Consider the following 20,317-nt stretch of genomic DNA (forward strand, 5'->3'; position numbering starts at 1 on the left):
AAAAGGCAAAAGAAGTAAAAGCAAAAATAAATGAATGGGACTACACCAAACTAAAAAGCTTCTGCTCAGCAAAAGAAACCATCGACAAGGTAAAGAGACAATTATCTGAATGGGAAAATATATTTGCAAGCAATGCCTCCGATAAGGGCTTAATATACAAAATATACAAATTACTCATACGATTCAATAACAACAAAGAAACAAATGATCCAATCAAAAAAGGGGCAGAGGACCTGAGCAGACACTTCTCCTAAGAAGACATACGAATGGCCAACAAACATATGAAAAGATGCTCATCATCTCTAGCTATTAGGGAAATGCAAATCAAAACTACAATGAGATACCATCTCACACCTTAGAATAGCTATAATCAACAGGACAAGTAACAAGAAATGTTGGAGAGGATGCAGAGAAAAAGAAACTCTCATACACTGCTGGTGGGACTGCAAAGTGGTACAGCTACTATGAAAAACAGTATGGAGTTTCCTCAAAAAACTAAGAATTGATCTACCATATGATCCAGCAATCCCTCTACTGGGTATTTATTTACCCCAAAGACTTGAAAATCCATATGCGAAAAGATATCTGCACACCAATGTTCACAGCAGCACTAGTCACAGTGGCCAGGACATAGAAGCAACTGAAGTGTCCTACGACAGATGATTGGATAAAGAAGCTGTGGTACATATAAACAATGGAATATTATTCAGCCATAAGAAGAATAGACATACTGCCATTTGTGACAACATGGATGGACCTTGAGATAACCAAGCTAAACGAAATAAACCAGACAGAAAAGGTGAAAACCCCATCACTTATATGTGGGATATAAACCTAAAAGCAACAAATAAACAGGACAAACAAACAGAGACTCATGGACATGGACAACAGACTAGTGGTTACTGCGGGGAGGACCGGGGGGTGAGGCGGGGCTGAAGGGTGGTAGATGGGGTAAAAGGGGTCAAATATGTGTGTATATAAAGAAATCTAACTATGGGAGGTGAACACACAATGCACTATATATATATATGTCTTACTGTTAAATTGTGCACCTGAATCTTACTGGATTTTGTTAACCAATGTCACCATAAAAAATAAATTAAAAAAAATTATAATGTATACCTCTGGGTTTCCTTATAAAAACATGTAAAATAAAAGCTTAATAACATTAATGGCATCAGTTGGTAAAATCAGTTTCGTAGCAATAGGATTCACTAGGAAGAACGAAAGTTTTAGTATCAGATGGATCTAGGTTTGAATATAGACATCCTAATTATTGTCCAGTTTCTCTTTTAACTCATTTGCGGCACATCAGCATGCCACATGGCATACAAGTTAGGAAGCTCTGCTTTATGTCTATTTTCTACAGCCTTGTTAATAGCTTTACTTACTGTTCCCTGTGGAATTCCATTTCTTTGATAAACTTTCTTCATATTTAACCCTTCTATCTTACCAATCTCTTCAATATAACAAAAATTTTTAAGATTGCAACTCTGTAATCTCTCCAATGAAAGCCATTCCTTCTTTCTCCACACCCCCCCCTTTTTTGATTGAACAAATGATTATTTCATGTTACTATGTGATAAGTTCTTTCTTCAAAAGAGAAACTCTAGTGGGGAGATAGACTATTAAACAGCCATAATGTTAATGAGGCCACAATACAGAATGTTTGGGACAGGGACAAGGTAAAACTATTAAAGTAATCTCGGTCAAAGATTATGGTGGCCTAGGCTGAGATAGTAGCAATAAAGATGAAAAGAAGTAAATAGATAAGAGAAATTTAAGAGACTAGATAAATAGGACTGAGATGTGAGGAATGAGAAAGAGGAAGAAATTTAAATTAGTTTTGGACTTTGGGGCTGACCAGCTATTTGCTGGTGTTGTCATTCACTGAAGTAGGAAAAATAGAAGGGAGGCAGTTTTGAGGCAAAGATGAGTTCAGTTCTCTCATCATGTTAAGCCTGAAATGGGTTTGTGGTGTCCAAAAGGAGACATTTAGCAGGGATTTGGCTATACAGGAGCTCTGGAGAGAGATATCTATCAGAAAGATAAATTTAGGAGTCATCAGTACAGATACAGTAATTAAAGTCATTGAATAAGATGACTCAGGACCTAGGATAAAAACTTAAGAAACATCAGTATTTAAGAAAAAGCAGAGGAAGATAACAAGTAGAGTAAAAAGGTATTGTCAAAGAGAGCGTGGTTACATGAAGGCCAAGGAAAGGAGGTTCAAGAAACAAAGAATAGTTAACATTAAAATACCATAGATAAATAAAGTAATATAAAGACAGAATTATTCTTTATATTTAGCCATAAGGAATCTATTTGTAATCTTGTAAGGAAGTTTCAGCAGCATGATGGGGATGAAAGCCAGACAGCAAGAGACTTTAAAATGAGTAAGAGATAAAGATTATAATTAAAGATTATGAATAGAGAAAATAGTTGCTGTGGAGAATGAGAAAAAGCTGACTGGTACTCGATGTCAGCAGAGTATTTAGAAAATGCTTGTGGTGGTTATGGTGAATTGGCCCCCAACATACATTCCATTCCTAGTTCGTCTTCTGATATTGGAGAGGTTAGAAAGCTAAAAAAAAATTAAACTCTCAGGCTTTCCTGTCGCTAGGTTTCTGGATATGACAGATTTTGTCAGACGCCTCCATAAAAGGTTTGGAATGTAGAGGTATGTAAAGTCTACATGACAGCTGAGGCACTGGGGTTGTGGGGGGCGGCAGAGGGGGTTCATCAATAGTAGAAGAGATCTCAATACTCAGCAGCTTTGTAGGTATTGAGAAGCAAGGTACCAAGCATCTGTTTGTTCTGATACAGACTGAGCAGGTGCATTGGGGCTCTAGGGCTAACAAGAGTGGTAACTTCTCGATTGCTGAATTTTAACTAAAGTGATATATTCTTGGAACCAACAGTTTAGCTGCATCACAGCTAAAGGAATAAGTTCCTGGAACCACCCATTCCGATGGGGGTCTCTGAACTTCTCATCTTCTTGAATGTGGTAGGAACAGTGCCACCTATTGGTAGGTCAGTTGTACGGTGTGTTCTGAAAGTCATTCTTGAATTCAGGCTCACCTAGATTCCCACCCTATTGGCTCTTACAATTTTTACACGTACATAATTCTATTATATTCACTTACGCTTAAAATAGCTAGGTTTCTACTACCTACAACTGAATACTGACTGATACAACAGGCTTATATAATCCTTTCTCAACACTGGATTTTCTAGCCCAGTAGCTCCCCCAAACTAGTTTAACAAATACCAAGGGAGTCTGAAAAGAAGTTTCCAGGGCCCAAATTTTTAGAGATTCAGATTAAATAAGTCTTGGGTAGTACTTGAGAATCTAAATTTTAGTAAGAGATTGTCCTTGTCTTTAAAGAATTCACAGAAGTTACAATAACTTCAGTATCTTTTCTCTTTTGATATTTAAATCAGTACTTTTGAGCATCCAGTTCCCATTCTCACTGCTGGCCTTCTTCAATGTACTCTCCTACTTTCCTTGATGATTTCTACATTTCATACACAGATGCCCTTTCCATTACTTTACCTGGTATTGTGGTGAAAGGATTCATTATACTAATGACCCATCAAACATGCTGGACTTGGGGTTTCTTTCCTTCACCCTTAACAACCCTCTTAACTTTACCACTGCTACTCATAAACAAGGACACAGAATGCCATCATTATTATTCAGAAATATTACATATGACCAGAATTTTGACTTTAAAACCCTCTATGTACAACCTCTTCTTATCCTTTTACTTCTACTACTACCCAAATTGCACAGCTGATAATACATTGAGTATCATAACTCAGCTCTCTTCTCATACTCTAGCAATCACATTCTAGTCTCACCTGCCCTGGACCCATGCTCAATCAGAGAGCATCCAGTTTAGAGTCTGGGTATTCAACAAATGTTTGTCAAATTAAAAGTTAATGATGTCTCATTAGAACAATCTCTCAGTTTACTCTGCAGTTTCCTAGCTCAGGGCAGATTACCTATAGGAGTTTACCACTACTATTTTCAAATTATCCAAGGAGATGTTTGAAAAATTTGTGATAAAGAGTAATTTTATATAGCTCAATATCTGCTTTGAGAAATAACACTTCGCTTGAATTACTAATTTGTTTACTTGATTGATAAAATGTGACATTATGAGATATTTCCTTTTCTGGGAGAATTTAAGCAGAAAAGAAACATGAGCAGACAATGCATTGTGTTGTCAGTTATTGTTAAAATAATATATTTTATTAATCTAAATAGTATTCTAAAATAAACCATAAATGTTTTACCTAAACCGCCTTCCACGCTGCTGGTTCATTTTTGCTCGAGGAGCCACACCATCAACAGCCATAAAGAACACCTTCCTAGGTTTAATAATGCGAAACAACACCTCCAAGTAGTGAAAAATATCAGTAAAGATTTTATCATCTGAAATTCTGAAGTGAACATCATCATCATTAGGATGGGAACACTGATGTATAATTCCATTCATATCCAGGTACAAGTTGTCAAATTCAGGAATCTATAAATCAAACAAAAAAGACCAAGATCATTATTATATGACCAACCATAGATATTTAAGCAGCTGGGCAAAGCACATGATAAAAAGCAGGTTATCAGGGCATTCTTATTAGATAAAAACTGAGTGAACAATCACAGTTGAATAAAGGAAGTAAAGAAAAAAAAAAACAGAAACAGCTGGTAAGACAGAGATGTATTATGTGGTTACACAATGTACCAACAGATTGATCAAATTTTCTGTCAGAAAATTATCTACTTATTTAAAATAAGGACCTGAGAAAACACCAAATACAGTGCTTGGTTCATTTGGTACTCAAAATATTAGTTTCCTTTCTTCCTACTATTTGACAATAACTCTCAAAGCCTCAATTTCCTCTATAAATGGGTAACATAATGCCCATTTATATCAAAAGGCTATTTGTACATGTTCATTAAAAAGTTTTACAAATGATTTAAAGCCTTGCTGTATATTTGGTTTCATGGAAAGAGAGTCTAATTCGGTTATATTAATTTTAAAAGCTTAGATTATGACAAGTAATTTATGAAACTTTGAAAACTGTTTATTTTTGATATGTGAATTAAATTATTTCTAAACTTTAACTAACAGGTGTCCACTTTTATAAAAAGACCTTAGCAGCTCTGGGTGTAATTTATTTTTCCTCTGTTTAAATGTTTGTGAGCAATTAAGAGAAACACTACTAAAACAAATACACATTAACAAGAAACTGAAATGGACACAACTTAATAGTTACAGTATCTAGTATAATTAAAGAATTTGAGTAGTCTGCCTTACATACTAATTAAAATATTTTAAATTTTTAAACATAAAAACATAATGGGCTTTCCTTGTATAAACTTAATGAAAACCATTTCTGAAACAATTATTCAAGTTTTACTACATGTGCAGGTAACAATATATCTTCCTATTATTAAGAAAATGGCATGTCTTTAATTTTGGGGGCGAAAAGTTTTGGTTTTGAAGCAATCAACACTATAAAAACATTTTTATAAAATACCATTTGTATGAAGTACCACATAAAAAATTTAGATGCTTTTATTGCATAACAGACTAAACTGAAATGAAAACTGTGACCCTGAGATTTTAAAAGTACATTCAAGATTTACTGTTTATTCCAAGAAATCTGAAAACTTCAATCAAAATCTAAATGTGGAGGTACTTTATAAAATGATTACAAAGTTTCCCTAGGAGAATAAACATACAATGAATACTAAAAAGAGTAATGAAGGAAAATCTGCCCTATATCATATTTAAAATTATAAAACTGTTTGATTGAACCAAATAGTTTAGAAGTAGTCTAAGTGTATATAGAAATTTAGTGTATAAGAGGCATTTCAAGTCAGTAAAAGAAAGGAATGAGGTACCTATTTGGAGACAAAACAAAGCTATCTCATTTTATAACAAGATACATTCCAGAAGGATTAGAAATTTTAATGTAAGAAATGTAAATAAAAAATTATATAAAATATTTGGTAATATTAAGGTGGTGAAAGCCAGAAATCATAAACCAAACAAATGGAGTTGGCTATCTAAAAATGTATTTTTAAAAATCTATATAGGGTTAAAAAAAAGTGCCACAAACAAGTTCAACTGAATATAACAAAATGCAGGGAAATGCTTGGAAAAATTAGGACAAAGTCAATATTCCTAATAAACAAAATTCTTCACATGTAAGTAAAAAAGAGCAAAACTTAAAAGCATAGAAAATGCAAAGTAATTCAAAAAAGAAGACACACAAAAGTCTAATAAACATATGAAAAGATGTTCAACATCCCCAAATTTCAAATTAAAATGACACATCATTTTCCCCATCATGTTAGCAAAGATTACAAAGACAGATGTTACCCATGAGGGAAATGCATATTTCATGTTACTAAAAGCAATAGCTGCCACTTTTCAAGCACTTACTAGGTATCAAACATTGGGCTAAACATTTCTATTCATTCTCTCACTTAATTTTAACAATCTTAAAAGAGAAGTATTCAGATTCCCCATTTTACAGAAGAGGAAAATCACAGAGCTAGAAAAGAGAAAGAGGTGGCATTTACACCCAGTAGTCTGGAATAGGAATAATAAATTGGTATAACTAATATGAAAGTATATATTAAAATTTGAAGAGTGTACATCTTTGACCCAGGATTTCTATTATTGGAAACTTATCCTGGGAAATAATCACATAAGTGCACAAAGGTTAAGTAAATATTCATGGCTGTATTATTCAGAAAAGATAAAAAATGAAAACCATCATAATGCCTAATAATAGAAAATTGATCATGGTACATTCATACAATGAAATACTCCACAATTACAAATTATAATATATTCATATTTGGCAAGAGATAATGTGTATAATACATATGATAAAGTAACAAAAGCAGGTTATAAAATAGCAAGTCTATTATTATCCCGTTTGTAGAAAATATTTAGCTACATATCTATTTGCATAGAGAAGTTAGGAGTATATAAAAACAAGATGTTACTGTTAGTTAACCCTGGATGATAGAATTTCAGTTGCTTCCTACTTTCCTCTAGACTATATAACAGTTTTTACATCTTTCTGTATTATATGTATTTTTATACAATGAACACATATTACCTTTATAACCTGAAAAAAACCTGTATTTTTCCTTTTAGAAAAGAAATTTAAAAAATTATCTGAGATTTCAGATTAATTAAGAAAGATATGGAATGATTACATAATCATCGGCCAATGCAGTAAAGAAAATGAGAACACACAGCAGAATCTTGTTCCTTCACAAATAAGTAATACTGAGTTATTGCATCTGCAATAACTAGAAATTGTAATGAAAGAAATTGCAAGATTATCTTATATTTCCTCCTCTCTCTCAACCCCATATCTAATTAGTCACTGATGTGTTTTTTTTTAAAACTTAACATCCAAAATGTTTCTAGAACCTTACCCTCCTATCCATTACCATTGTTTCAGAAAATCTCATCTTCCTTCATCCTGAGTGCCTTAGTTTTCCTACTGGACTGCTTGCTTCCAGTTTTCTCCCTCAACACAGGTTAGCCAGTTTTCTAAAACATAATTTGATCATATTGCTTTTTACCTAAAACCATACAATATTACAAGTTCTTGATACCATAAAAGGTCCTGTATGATTTGGATGCTCTATTTCCCACCAATTCCATATTGTTCCGTTTCCACATATATCACAAGCTAACTACAGAAAATTACTTAGAGAGTCCTAAATGTGTTGGACTGTTTCAAACCTCTGTGACTTTACAGATGTTGTTCCTACTTCCAGAAATGCCTTTCTTTCCTTCTTGCTCCTCCCTTCACTGATCTTATAGATTCTGACTCAGCTTTCAAGATCCAGCCCAGGTAATCTTTGTCTGGAAGCTTTTCCTTCCTCACCTAAGGGGAAATGATGCTTCTTTCTTTATGTCATATTTTATTTGTGTGTTCCCAATAAATACAAGAATGTCAGGTACATATTAGGTGCTCTATACATTTATGTTGAATGCTTAAGTGTAATATCTGTCCTTTTCTGCTGAACTATGAGTTCCTCAAAGCAAGGTGTCTGATCTGGTCATATTTAGAACTCTTGGCATACTGCCTGACACAATGCAACAAACCAAAAATATTTAATGAATAAATTAACAAACAAAGCTTCCCTTTATTGAATGTGATAGCCCATGTAGCCTATACCAGTCACTTGGAATACACATTCACACTGCTTTAAAATGTGGGTAAGTATTTAACATCTTAGTATCTAATTTTCTTAAAACACTAGTTTTTTTTAGTATAACTTTGTATCCTAGTGTTGTTGCAAAATGCCTTTTTTCATAAAAACAATATCTATTTGAGTGTTGGAGCTATTATTTTTCTCTAGTTCTTTAATACTATTACCTTAAACAACCCCAAAGTTTCGTTGCTTCAATTCATTTTTAATATTCCATGTTTTAAAACATACTAATATACTATACATGTTTTAATAAACTATTTTAATATACAATATTTTATATACTATGTATGTTTTATAGACTATAAAATGCTAAAGTTAATAAATTCATTTACTCAATACATATTTACTTAAGACCTATTATATCCCACACATTGTGTTAGGGGCTGGGAAATATAGTAAAGGCAGTAGTACAGCAAACACAGTAAAGGATAAGACAGATAAGCTCCCTACAAAGGAGCAAACACTTGGAAATAGAAATAAATGTCTGCTTATGTTCTCTACAATTAGAAAATTTAGGTTTCCATAGCCAAGAAGCAATTTTTAGCAAAATGCATAGAAGATTGGTTTTAAAACTGCAGGCTCTAGCACAACAATGTGAATGCACTTATCACTACTGAACTATACACTTAAAATGGTTAAGATGGCAAATTTTATGTTACATATATTTTAACACAATTTAAATGTTAATGTATACTTTAGAGTATACGTTATCAATAGGAACAACATAGCTCCTGAGGGGTCAAAATTTGGGGGGGCAGGGACATAATGAAATGTCACAGTATATAAACAGAGATAGTATAGCTGTAGTATTAAATTTCTATGGAGGGGGTGTGATTAAGTTAAAAAAAAAAAGTCTAAAGAGCCACCTGGAAGGGGCAATAATGAAAGAAAGATAAGAAACACTACTCCACAGCAACTCTACTTGGTTTCAAATTCAGCTCCAACATTTACTTTACTAAGCTATGTAGTAAAGTACTTTGGGTGAATAATTCAATTTTTTTATAACTCAGCTACAAAAAGGAGATAATAATTCTAGGAATGTTATGATTAAATAAGTGAATGTATATAAAACACAACACACTGTCGAGTACATGGCAAGTGCTTAACAAATCTCAGCTATTGTAATAAATAGTTCTGTACTGAATTATAATCACAAAAAGAACTGCGTATGTTCTAAGAGTTTATAACTGCAGTCAATAGAATCATAAATGTTACAGATCAGAGGTTTTATTCCTCTACCCTATCCACTCCCTGTATCTAGGACATTGCTTAAGCATACAGTAGATGTGCAACTTTCTCCTGGATTTTGTTTTTCTTGTTTACTTTATAATTTCTATATACTGGTCTAGTCTATTGTCCTCAACTTCAAGGAAAGTGCCTTTCTTTTAAAGGAGGTTTTGTTTGTTTTGTTTTATTTTGTAGTTGTTTTGTGTCATTATTATTACTTAACTCCTTCCTCACTCCCAGCCCTTCACTGAACAGGAAATATACTTACAATAATATAACACTAGCATAAAATACTATTGTTTATCTCTGTATTCCTCAGTCCTATAGTACATAAACTTTATATTCAGTGCAGATTTTTAAAATAACTAATTTTATATAGTCATAATATACTTCCATCAAACTACTGGACCACTCGATTGAACCAGGTATTAAAAACAGTCGTAGGTAGACATATTCAAACACAAATATAAGTCTTGTATACATTATTCATGTCAAAAATTCTCTGAAACAGGTAGAGTTAAGCTCTATTTGGTCACCTCACCTTCTTTCTTTCTTTTTTCTAATATTAGCATCCATTGATGCTTAATGAATTAATAGAAATAATTCATTTGAGGTTGCAAAATGATGATATTCTATCATTTCTTTTTTTATCAGTTGTAATACTTTTATAAAGACACGATTTTACCATTTGGTTACCAAGTGGTACAAGGTAAAACAAAATGCTTAATTTTTTCCCTTTATTTAACAGTTTTCAAGATTAGGAACAGTCCCTATCACCTTTGGAAGGGTACCCCCCGCCCCCTTTTTTTAAGTACCATTATGAACTCAAAGACTTAAGCATATTTGACGGATTTTAATCCACTAGATTATTACTGAGGCTCAAATTATTCCATGTGAGGCCATTGCCAGCCTTTTCTAAATGTCTCTTCAAATCCTTTGACATGTCCCTAGTAGTCTTTAGTAGCTTCCTTGCTATAAAGTATGACAAAAGTTTCCAGACTCATCTAGAATACCTCCTGACGGACCTGGAATCTGTCATTTCTCCAAGAAATCCTGAGTGAGTAAGAATATTTCAAGATCATAACCTAGGCACTAAATTTTGCTACTGGATTGATCATTCTTTCCAGTCCTGTTTCATGGACAGAGCTAGAAAATTTATGCACATGCGTTGTGTATGTGTGTGTGCGTCTCATAAGTTCATATTGATACTTCCAATTCAAATTCAAGACTAAAGAGCTTTTACTTAACATTTTCTCTTTTACATCTGTAACTCTGCTTTTACATGCCCAGAATCTTGGTTCTCAAGGATATGAGATGATAAAATTAAAATACCCTATATTAGGCATTTATCATATCACAGACATGGATTCCAGAAAAACAATATTAATATTACCACCAATACTGAGTATTGGTAACATAAAAAATATTTTTCCACAAGATTTCCCCATTCTCCCCATTCCCATTTTATATTCTGCTATCTATACACTGTCAGAGCATATAGCTATTATATACTAAACTTACTCTCTTTTAACTCATTTTGTTTCATTCTACAAGTAACTATATTTAATGTTCACCACTAGTCCTTATGTTGATGTCTCTCTCATCATTCTGTCTGAGCTCATTCTCTAGTAGATTCCTCAAGGAAGTGCTCAAAGGAACAATATTTCCTGAATTCTTATAAACCGATAGCAGTTTATCAACTTATCCTTTATATTCAAAAGTCGGTGAGTTGAGTATTTTATGTTATTCCATTTTTTTTTTTTTTGGCATAAAGCACTGGTGTCAAAACTTGTGACAGAAATCCAATTTTCTTTTTCTTATAAGTCATGTGTTCCTTACTTCTAAATAACAAAATCTTTTTCTTTTCCTTTAAAGTCCAGTAACTTTCCTAATTCTTTGTGTTTGGTCATCTGAATCAATATTCTTAGGCACATGGTAATATTCTTTCGACATGCAGTTTCAAATATTTATTTTAATTTCAGGAAAGTTTTTAATTAGTTTTAGTATTTATGTTGTTTTGATTTCCTTTTTCAAGAACCACTATTATTTGTCTTGTTTGCCTATCTTATTATTTTCTTTTGAAACTTTTTTCTTTTTAAATTTCCTCTTCTTTCCTCCTGAATTTTCATAATTGATAATATGTTGTTCTTTCAAGTCTTTTGTCATTTTCTTAGTGCCTTTTAGCTTATTCTGAAATAGTAGATTGTAGTTTTTGTCTGTTTTGTGTGCATGTTTTTATTGCAAGCTTTTATTTTGATCCCTTTTTTCCCTATAATAACTTTGTACGCTATTTGGCTTTAATAATTTTCTGTTTATTTTTATGTAAATTTAATTTTCCTGAACTTTTAGAATGAGGAAGTGTTCAAGAAAGCTTTTCCTTCACAGAGCTCCCCGCTTTGCTGTTTAGGGGTAGTGTTTAAAAATTTGGTGGTTTGGTTGGTTGGTTGTTTTTTAAGATTTCTTGACTCTCTTTAACCCTCCTTGTTCTGAGCCTTCTTCTTCTCTTATTTCTATTGTCCCTTTTCTGATAAAATTTTATTTCACTCCCAACATTTTCTCCTTAGGGTGGGCTCTGCCTTAGAATAGTGCCTTGGCAAGTCAGTTTTGAGAGTTCATAGGATGTAGACTGCTTCTACTCTTTAAAATCCCTCAGTTAAAGCTACTGATATCTAACTGGCCCTCCTGGTCTTTTAATGAATATTCTGGAGTTCTTCTATCTCTTGCAGAGATGCCAATACTGACTGGGTCTATGGGCTATTGGTAATTTTTCCTTACTTTCTTCTATTTGGGGGTTCATGGGGATACCTTTCTATGTGGTTTTATTATAATCATTCTATGGGCTTTACATTTTGCTATCTAATTGCTCTTTTCGTTTTCATGTAAAGATTCAGAGAGACCTTAGATTACGCAGCTATCACCACTACCATCATCACCACCATCTTTCCAGAACTCAATCTTCCTCCAAACCTCTTCCCAACTCCGTCCCAGGACTTGCTTTTGAATCATTGTGACTTAGGCATTACCATCTTTTAAGTACTGCTTGAGAGAGCAGCAAGGTAATGCCTTATAACATTTGCTTTTTATTGTTGCTGTTAACTACCAGAATCAAACATTTTTTTAAACATATCACTTTTGATGAACCAAGTTTAAACCTAGTCTTAATGTTCATATCATAAAACTGCCTTGAAAAGATTATTTTTGTTCTTCAATAACAAATCCTCAAGATGGAGAGAATCAGAGATAATTTCACCAAAACAAACTCTGTGTCAAATAGTACAGAGTAAAATATTATTGAACAAATTATGTATTATTAAGTCAGTTTGACTAACAATCACATTTTTTTTCACTTGAGAGATAAAGCGAATGACTCATGGCAGGTACTCATTTTTTGAATGAAGGACCAGGAAATGCCAAAGTTAGTTGTCTCCATTTCTGAAATGTACTAGTAAACTTTTTTTAACCCTCTTCTCTGGAAAGAAATATCTTCCTAAATCTAACTCAACCCATGTTTCAAATAAACTTCCATTTTAGAATTTTTTTGTAAGCTTTTTCATATACCAAGTCTGATTGTGATCTAACAACAAAGAACGCTTTCTAGAAATTTAACCCTACCCTTCAAACATGCTTATGGTATTTTCTAAAACAGATTAAACCATAATTTAACAGACAGCACGATGGTGTTCGCTGGATTAATACTCCCTCTATGAATATAATGCTATCCATCACAATCAATTTAACTATACACATTTCAAAACTGATTTTTTCCCTGTAAAATATAAAATGAACAAGAGATCTACTAAAGTCACTGCATGTGACAAACATGTATGACCCAAAGTCTAGCAGTCTAGGTAATCGTTTTTCTATTCTCTTTCCAGAGTTCCAATATGTAAATTACATTTTTTGGAATCTACACGTCGCCCTGGGGTCATTAGTCATTATATAAAATATTGTTATTACCTATGTTAGTGCTCTTACATTCTCTCTGTCTCTCTCTCTAACACACACACACACATACACACACACACGCCTCCGAATAGGAAAGAGTAACAAAAGGTTTCATAAATATGACCCATAAACCACGTCAAAAAGTCTAGGCGTTGAGGGTGGGAAAGGCTGTAGTTCTCGATAAGTAAATAAGGGGACTCGACTGCGGAGGCGGGAGTAATTGTTTCTATAAGGGTCTGTGGCTTTGGGCGGGGTTGAGAGGACTTCCACTCGGGCTCTATAAGGGAAAATGCAATCTACAGCTCACCGGGGAGGAAAGGAAAGAACTCACTAAAGCGTACCACCGCAGGGCTTAATTTCGGAATCGCGGAAGGCCCTCACCAGGCAGGGAGCTGTCAGAACTGCCGCGATCACCGCGGCTCTGCTAACAGAAACGCAACCTGTCTTCGCCCCCATTCAGATCGTCACATTCAGATCATCCGGGTGTCCTCAAACTTTCTGTTTCCCTCCTTTCCCACTCATCCCGCAGACGACGCGCAGAAAGAGGAAGCTGGGGAGCCCCAGACCCAGGATGGAGAGGGCCGCAGAGTCCCCGGTCCTTGGCCTTCTCAGCCGCTGCCCCTCGCTCACCCACCTGATGCTCTTTCACCACTTCGCTGAGGCACGGATATCGCTCTGAAATCCATCGGTAAAACTTGGGGACTCCCATTTCGACTGTCAATACTAACTCCACTCAGGGCCAAACCGAAACCAAACGCCCCGCCGGGGCCTACGCCGCCGCCTCCGGCCGTCGCTCCGCCGATGACAACACACCTCCCGCCCGACCATAGAGAACGCCCACTAGGCCTAGAGCGGCCGGATTCCAGCCACAACCACGCGGCGGGGCTCTAATTCCAGCTGTAACTCGCCGCCGCCGTGCTCGCTGGTTACATTTAAGAGCCCCGAGGCGTTTGGTATGTGTGTTAAGGTTAGTTCTGAAAATGCCAGTTCACAGACCATAAGTTGATTTGCAAGTGGTATGAAAAGTTCTCCAGACTGCTGGAAGAGTACCGAACACTGATTTTTATCGTGGTTGTTTTTAGTCCCCTGAAATTCTCATCTCAGCATTTTTCAACACGGACTTGTAAAGTTCTGGTGATTTATTTGGTTTAGTTTTGTTTGGTGAGGGGGAGTTTTTTTTCCTTTGAGGGATATATACCTACAGCAAAGTTTGTTTTAAAAACGTTCTTTAACAAGTCGTGTTGAAGAAAGTTTCCTAACTCCCTCCACCCGGCCCCAACCAGCTTCCTCCTTAACTCTTAATATTAGGCATTCGATAGGAAATTGTTCAGTTTTCACATTAATACTCTTAGCTTCTTGTGTTTTCCCCATCACTTTCAACCGTGCCAAAAAGAGTTCTCTCGAGTGAACTTAAGTAAAATCATATTATAAAAGGTCTTCCATTTATTTGAATGTAATAACCTCATTGCTTTCTAATTATTATGAATTAAGTTTTCTGCAGGAAAATAAAAATTTAACCACATTAAATTTTTTTTATATTTTAAAATCTCATGAAATTTCAAGTATTGCTGTCTTCCAAGACTACTGGATTCTGCATTCTGGTACATTTTCAGCATCTTTAAAATTACAGAATGTATATAGTTTTCATAGTTATGCTTCTTGACTTATATGGTTTATTCCTTATCACATTTCCAACCATACAAAAAAAAAAAAAGTTTTATTAAGTGAACTGGATGATGTTCTATTTATGTTTCTTTTTTCTAGACTATCAGTTCCTAGAGGGCAGGAGACCTAAGCTCTATGTACAAATTTAGCACAGTGCTTTGTCCACAGAATTTATTCAGTATAATTTTTTTGTTCTTCAAATGAATCCTTATGCTAGCAAGTACTTAAAAGTTGTAAAATGAAATTAAGCTGGCTTGTTTCTTGCACATACATATTTTTAGAGCATAAGAACATATGATCCATCTCTCTGGTTAAAATACACAGCATATATTAAGAAAGCACTTTATTTCTTAATAACAGCATATATTATTTTAAATATTAATGAGGGAGAAATAATACCAGTTGCTTTGAAAACATAAAGCAACTTATGTTGTACTTTTGAATTGAACAGATACAACCACAGATTAATACCAAATGCATTAAATTAGTTATTAGTATATTCCTTTAAGTAATTTTATCACATATATGGGGTCCATCCAAGATACATTTGGCATAGTAAGTTTTCGTCAGTAGCTTCTTGTATAAGGTAATGCACATGTCCTTCAATAGATAATGGCAGGCCTGTCACTCTATTTCGGGTCTTGATTACACCTTGCAGTCGCTGCTCGATGTCAAGAACATGGGTCTTGGCCTAAAAGGAAGTAATTGAAAATCATAAGGGCTAAGGATTCAATGATATGTGCATGTTGATAATTTCGAATTACTACCTTTCTATCAAACAATGTCAATGCATTTTACTGATTATTATTACCCCTTTTGTTAAGAGCAAATACTCAGAAGAAATGAAAAAGTACAATAATTTGAGATACTGATTTTAAGGCTTTCAGTGTTGATCCAACATCAACAGTTTAGACATTATTCTGAACTTGTGAACTACCGGGGGAATTTGTTCCACATAATTCTAGGAAAATAATAACATTAAAAAATCTACTCTGAAACTGTTTAGTACTTAAACATTTGAATGAATATTCTAATAATAGCAATAATATGCTAATGCCTAATATTTAGATTATTAGTATATGCAAATGGGAGTTCTAAGTGAAGTACTTGGAATTCTACACATTTCTGTATAAAAAAAGCATATCAGAATGCAAGAGTGAGAATGATGTTAGAAAAACAATCTTCGATCTATTCTAACTTATTAAAAATGACTATCTGAAAACTTTGATGCTTCAACTGCTATTAGTAAAGAGTGAATTCTACGTATTAAGGCTGAGACTTGCTTTATAAGTCCACACAGTTTGTGTTCAAGTTTTTCCTGCTCTTATCTCATAATTGTGAATTGTCTATGGTTAAACAAATGTATCCTGAACTCTGCTTTTATTACACAAATGATAATAATGTCAACAATAGTAATGACAATAAAGAAAACTTAGGGCATTAACATACTAGAGAACTAGATTTCAGAGTATTCAATGATCAGTCACTGATGATATTTAGAATCAGTTCTCATTTGTAGAGATATACAATATTCATTCATATCAAGTTAAACCTTCTACTAACCTTTTCGTTGACAACTTCCCCGGTTTCATTCAGTGGTGCTTTGGAATGCCCTTTTACTGGTTTACTCCATTCCACAAGAGGATCATGTAAAAAAGTCTTTAAGACACTAAAATGGAACAAAAAAAAATTATTATGGTAATAATACAATGTTATCTTTGTAAAAAGAAATCTTGATAAAGTCAATACGTAGGGGAAGAATAAATGAAGGGCAAGAAGCTAATAGTAATACTCTTACACATTATTACCATTTCAGTAAAACACATGAAATCGTTTTGGGGTGAGGGAGGGAAAGGGGAAAGAAGAAAGAGACGGGAGGGACAGAGGCGTTCTTGAAGTGTAAAGTAAGCTGAGTTCTGTGTGCCATCTCTAAATGTATACTGTTAACTGGTTTAATGAATATTTATTGAATAAGTGAATTTTATCCCCTGTCATGTCTCCACAATGACCATAAAATTTTATAGCTACCATATAGATACAGCCCAGAATTATTCTCCTGTGCTCTACATATGAACTCCAATTACCGATGGGAAAAACCCACTTAGATATCTTGTAAGCACCTCAATTCAACATTTTCAAAACAAAACTCATGAACCCTCACCCAAACTATTACTCCTTTATTCCTCAAATCAGTAAAGAACATACATAATTTACCCATTGGCCCTGAACAAAAATCTAGGAATCATCCTTGCCTCCTCTTCCTCTAAACACCCAATTCCACCTCTCTATTTATATCCATCTTTACCATCACTACTTCATTCAGTGGACCATTTTTTTCCTGGGTTACTGCAACAGTTCTCTAACTAGTTTTCTGGCCTCCAGCCCAAACTGGAACTGCAATTTTCCTGCAGTACGAATCTGATGACCTCATTTCCTCTTCTTTTTAAATTTTCTTCTTAAAACTCTTAATGACTTCTGGTTTTGCTCACGGTAAAGTTTAATGTGTAAACTGGCTTCATGTGGACCTTTTAGAATATAGCTCTGCTCATTTGTCCAGCATCATCTTAGCACCACCCTCTTGCAGTCCACCCTCCACAACGCAGTATTGCATTTCTCAGGTAGGGCGTGCCTTCAATAGCACTGATATTTCTATCACTCAGAACATTCTCTTCCCTTTTGCAAAGTCAACTCTATCTTAAAGTCTCAGCTACTTCCTCTAGAAATTATTTCTTGACTTCTTCCGGACTAGGATAGGAGCTACTAGTTAAGTTTCACAATATGCTATACTTCCTCTTTCAGAGGCCTATGTCTAACTAACCAATATATTCTACCATAATGTCTGGTAGACAGCTTTTAAATAAAAAGATGAATAAATGAGCTTTATAAATCCTTTTTAAAAACTACAGTTGACTCTTAAACAATATGAGTTTGAATTGAGCGGGTCCACTTATATGCATATTTTTTACTATAAATATATTTTCTTTATGATTTTCTTAATAACATTTTCTTTTCTCTGGCTTACTTTAAGAATATAGTATAAAATACATATAACATACAAAATACATGTAAATTGACTATTTATGATATCAGTAAGGCTTCCAGTCAACAGTAGGCAATTAGCAGTTAAGTTTTTGAGGAGTCAAAAGTTATACGTGGATTTTATTACTGTGCAGGGGTTCAGTAACCCTACCCTCATGTTATTCACGGGTCAACTGTACTTCCCGCAGCTAACATGATACTAATGGTCAAAGACAGAGGACTTCTTTACCCCTGAGATCAGGAACAAGACAAGGATGTAGACTTCTCTCCAAGTCTATTCAACATTGATCTAGCTAGACAATTGGACAAGAAAAAGAAAAGGCATTGAGATTGCAAAGGAAGAAGTAAAACTATCTCTATCTGCAGATAACGTGCTGTTGTAGAGAAAAAAATTTAAGGTATCTACAAAAATAACTATTAGAAGTAATAAGTTCAGCAAGGTTGCAAGATAAAAGATCAATACACAAATTTATCAGTTATATTTCTATACACTAGCAATCAACAGTTCAAAAATGAAATTAAGAAAATTCCATTTAGAATAGCCTTAAAAGGAATAAAGTACTCAGAAACACATTTTTAAAAAAATTAATTCTTTTATTAGTGACATTGGTTAATGAAATCCAGTGAGTTTCAGGTGTACAATTCAACAGTAAGGCATATATATATTGTATTATGTGTTCACCGCCCATAGTTAGATTTCTTTATGTCACCACATATTTGACCCCTTTTATCCCATCTACCTCTCCCCATCTCCCCCAACCCTCTGGTGACTGCTAAAAAACACATTTTTTTAAAAAAAATTAAATACAAAACCTGCAAATTAAAAACTACAAAACTTTGAAAGAAATTAAAGAAGACTTAAATAAATGGAAAGAAATCCCACATTCATGGATCAGAAGACTTAATATTGTTAAGATGGCAATACTCCCAAGTTGATTTACAGATTTAATGCCACTCCTATCAAATCCAGGCTATCTTCTTGCAGAAATTGACAAAATGATCTTAAAATTCATATGGAAATGCAAGAGACCCATAAGAGCCAAACAATATTGGGAAAAAAATGAAAAAGTAGAGCATTCACACTTCCTGATTTCAAAACGTACTACAAAGCTACAGTGCACAAGACAGTGTGTTGTTGGCATAGGTTAGATATAAAGATCAACAGAACAGAGTCTGGACATATATGGTCAACTGATTTTCAACAAAAGTGAAAAGATAATTAGAAGAAGAAAAATAATCCTTTTAAAAAACAGTGCTGGTAAATTAGACCTCCACCACAGTGACCAAATTTGTAAATAGTTTACATCTACTTCCAATTCATATACCAAATTTTAGTACCTCTGCTGACTCTGCACCTCTTCTCCCCAACTCTGACTCTCCCAGGGTCCAAGGGCCATTTCATTAGAAACACTACTCTGAATCAATATTTATTCCTTACCTCTAGAAAACCTAGCACAATATAGGGAATATAGATGCCGCTGACCTTCTTATATTAGTTGACTAAAAAATACAAATGTAAGGAAAAAAAAAGTGCTAAGACAACTGCATATGCATATTCAAAAGGATAAATATGGACCCCACCTCACACTAGATATAAAAAATAACTGAAAATGATCAAATATCTAGTATTAGAGCTAAACCTATAAAACAATTAGAAGAAAACATACATATAATTTTTCATGACTTTATTATGCAGTAGTTTCTTAGGTATGACATCGAAAGCACAAATAACAATAACAAAAACTGGAATTTATCAAAGTAAAAACTTTTATGCTTCAAGAGGCATCATCAAGAAAGGGAAAAAACAACCATAAAGGAGAGAAAATATTTGCAAATCATCTCATAAGGGTCCAGTATTCAGATTATGTAAAGAACTCTAATAACTCAACAAAAAATAATCCAATTTAAAAATGGGATTTGAATAGACATTTGTCTAAAGAAGATATACAACTGAACAAGAAACACATGAAAAAACATTCATCATCATTGGTCATTAGGGAAATGCAAATTAAAACCAAAATGAAATACCACTTCACACCCACAAGGATAGGTAAAATTAAAAAGACAGATAATCACAAGTGTTGGTAGGAATGTAGAGAAATTGGAGCCCTTAAACATCGCTAATGGGATTATAAGTATTATGGCTGCTTTTGGAAAACAGCTTGAAAGTTCCTCAAT

The 20,317-nt window shown here is 34.0% G+C and overlaps 2 protein-coding genes across 4 annotated transcripts in view; both read right to left on the reverse strand.

Annotated features, from left to right (window-relative positions):
• Positions 1-14,258, reverse strand: part of XRN1 (5'-3' exoribonuclease 1) — a 117,036-nt gene extending 102,778 nt beyond the window's left edge. For 2 of the 3 annotated variants that reach the window (XR_003047995.1, XM_006917446.3), the window contains exons 1-2: positions 14,070-14,258; positions 4,303-4,535 (exon numbers count right to left, since the gene is read on the reverse strand). Coding sequence is in view for 2 of the 3 variants with exons in the window: in XM_006917446.3 (XP_006917508.1) it covers positions 4,303-4,535; positions 14,070-14,144 (308 nt within the window). In the remaining variant the exon portion in view is untranslated. Of the gene's footprint in view, positions 1-4,302; positions 4,536-13,816; positions 14,010-14,069 lie in introns of those variants that run through there. The other variant, XM_025050767.1, reaches the window with a different exon arrangement.
• Positions 14,259-15,256: 998 nt separating this feature from the next.
• The window catches only part of ATR (ATR serine/threonine kinase), a 136,272-nt gene continuing 131,211 nt past the window's right edge, over positions 15,257-20,317 (reverse strand). The window contains 2 exon segments of the mRNA XM_015593746.2: positions 15,257-15,791; positions 16,664-16,769. Of these exon segments, the coding sequence (XP_015449232.1) occupies positions 15,618-15,791; positions 16,664-16,769 (280 nt within the window). The 3' untranslated portion in view covers positions 15,257-15,617.

This window comes from Pteropus alecto, unplaced genomic scaffold, assembly GCF_000325575.1.
Source record: "Pteropus alecto unplaced genomic scaffold, ASM32557v1 scaffold75, whole genome shotgun sequence".
Lineage (NCBI taxonomy): Eukaryota > Metazoa > Chordata > Mammalia > Chiroptera > Pteropodidae > Pteropus > Pteropus alecto.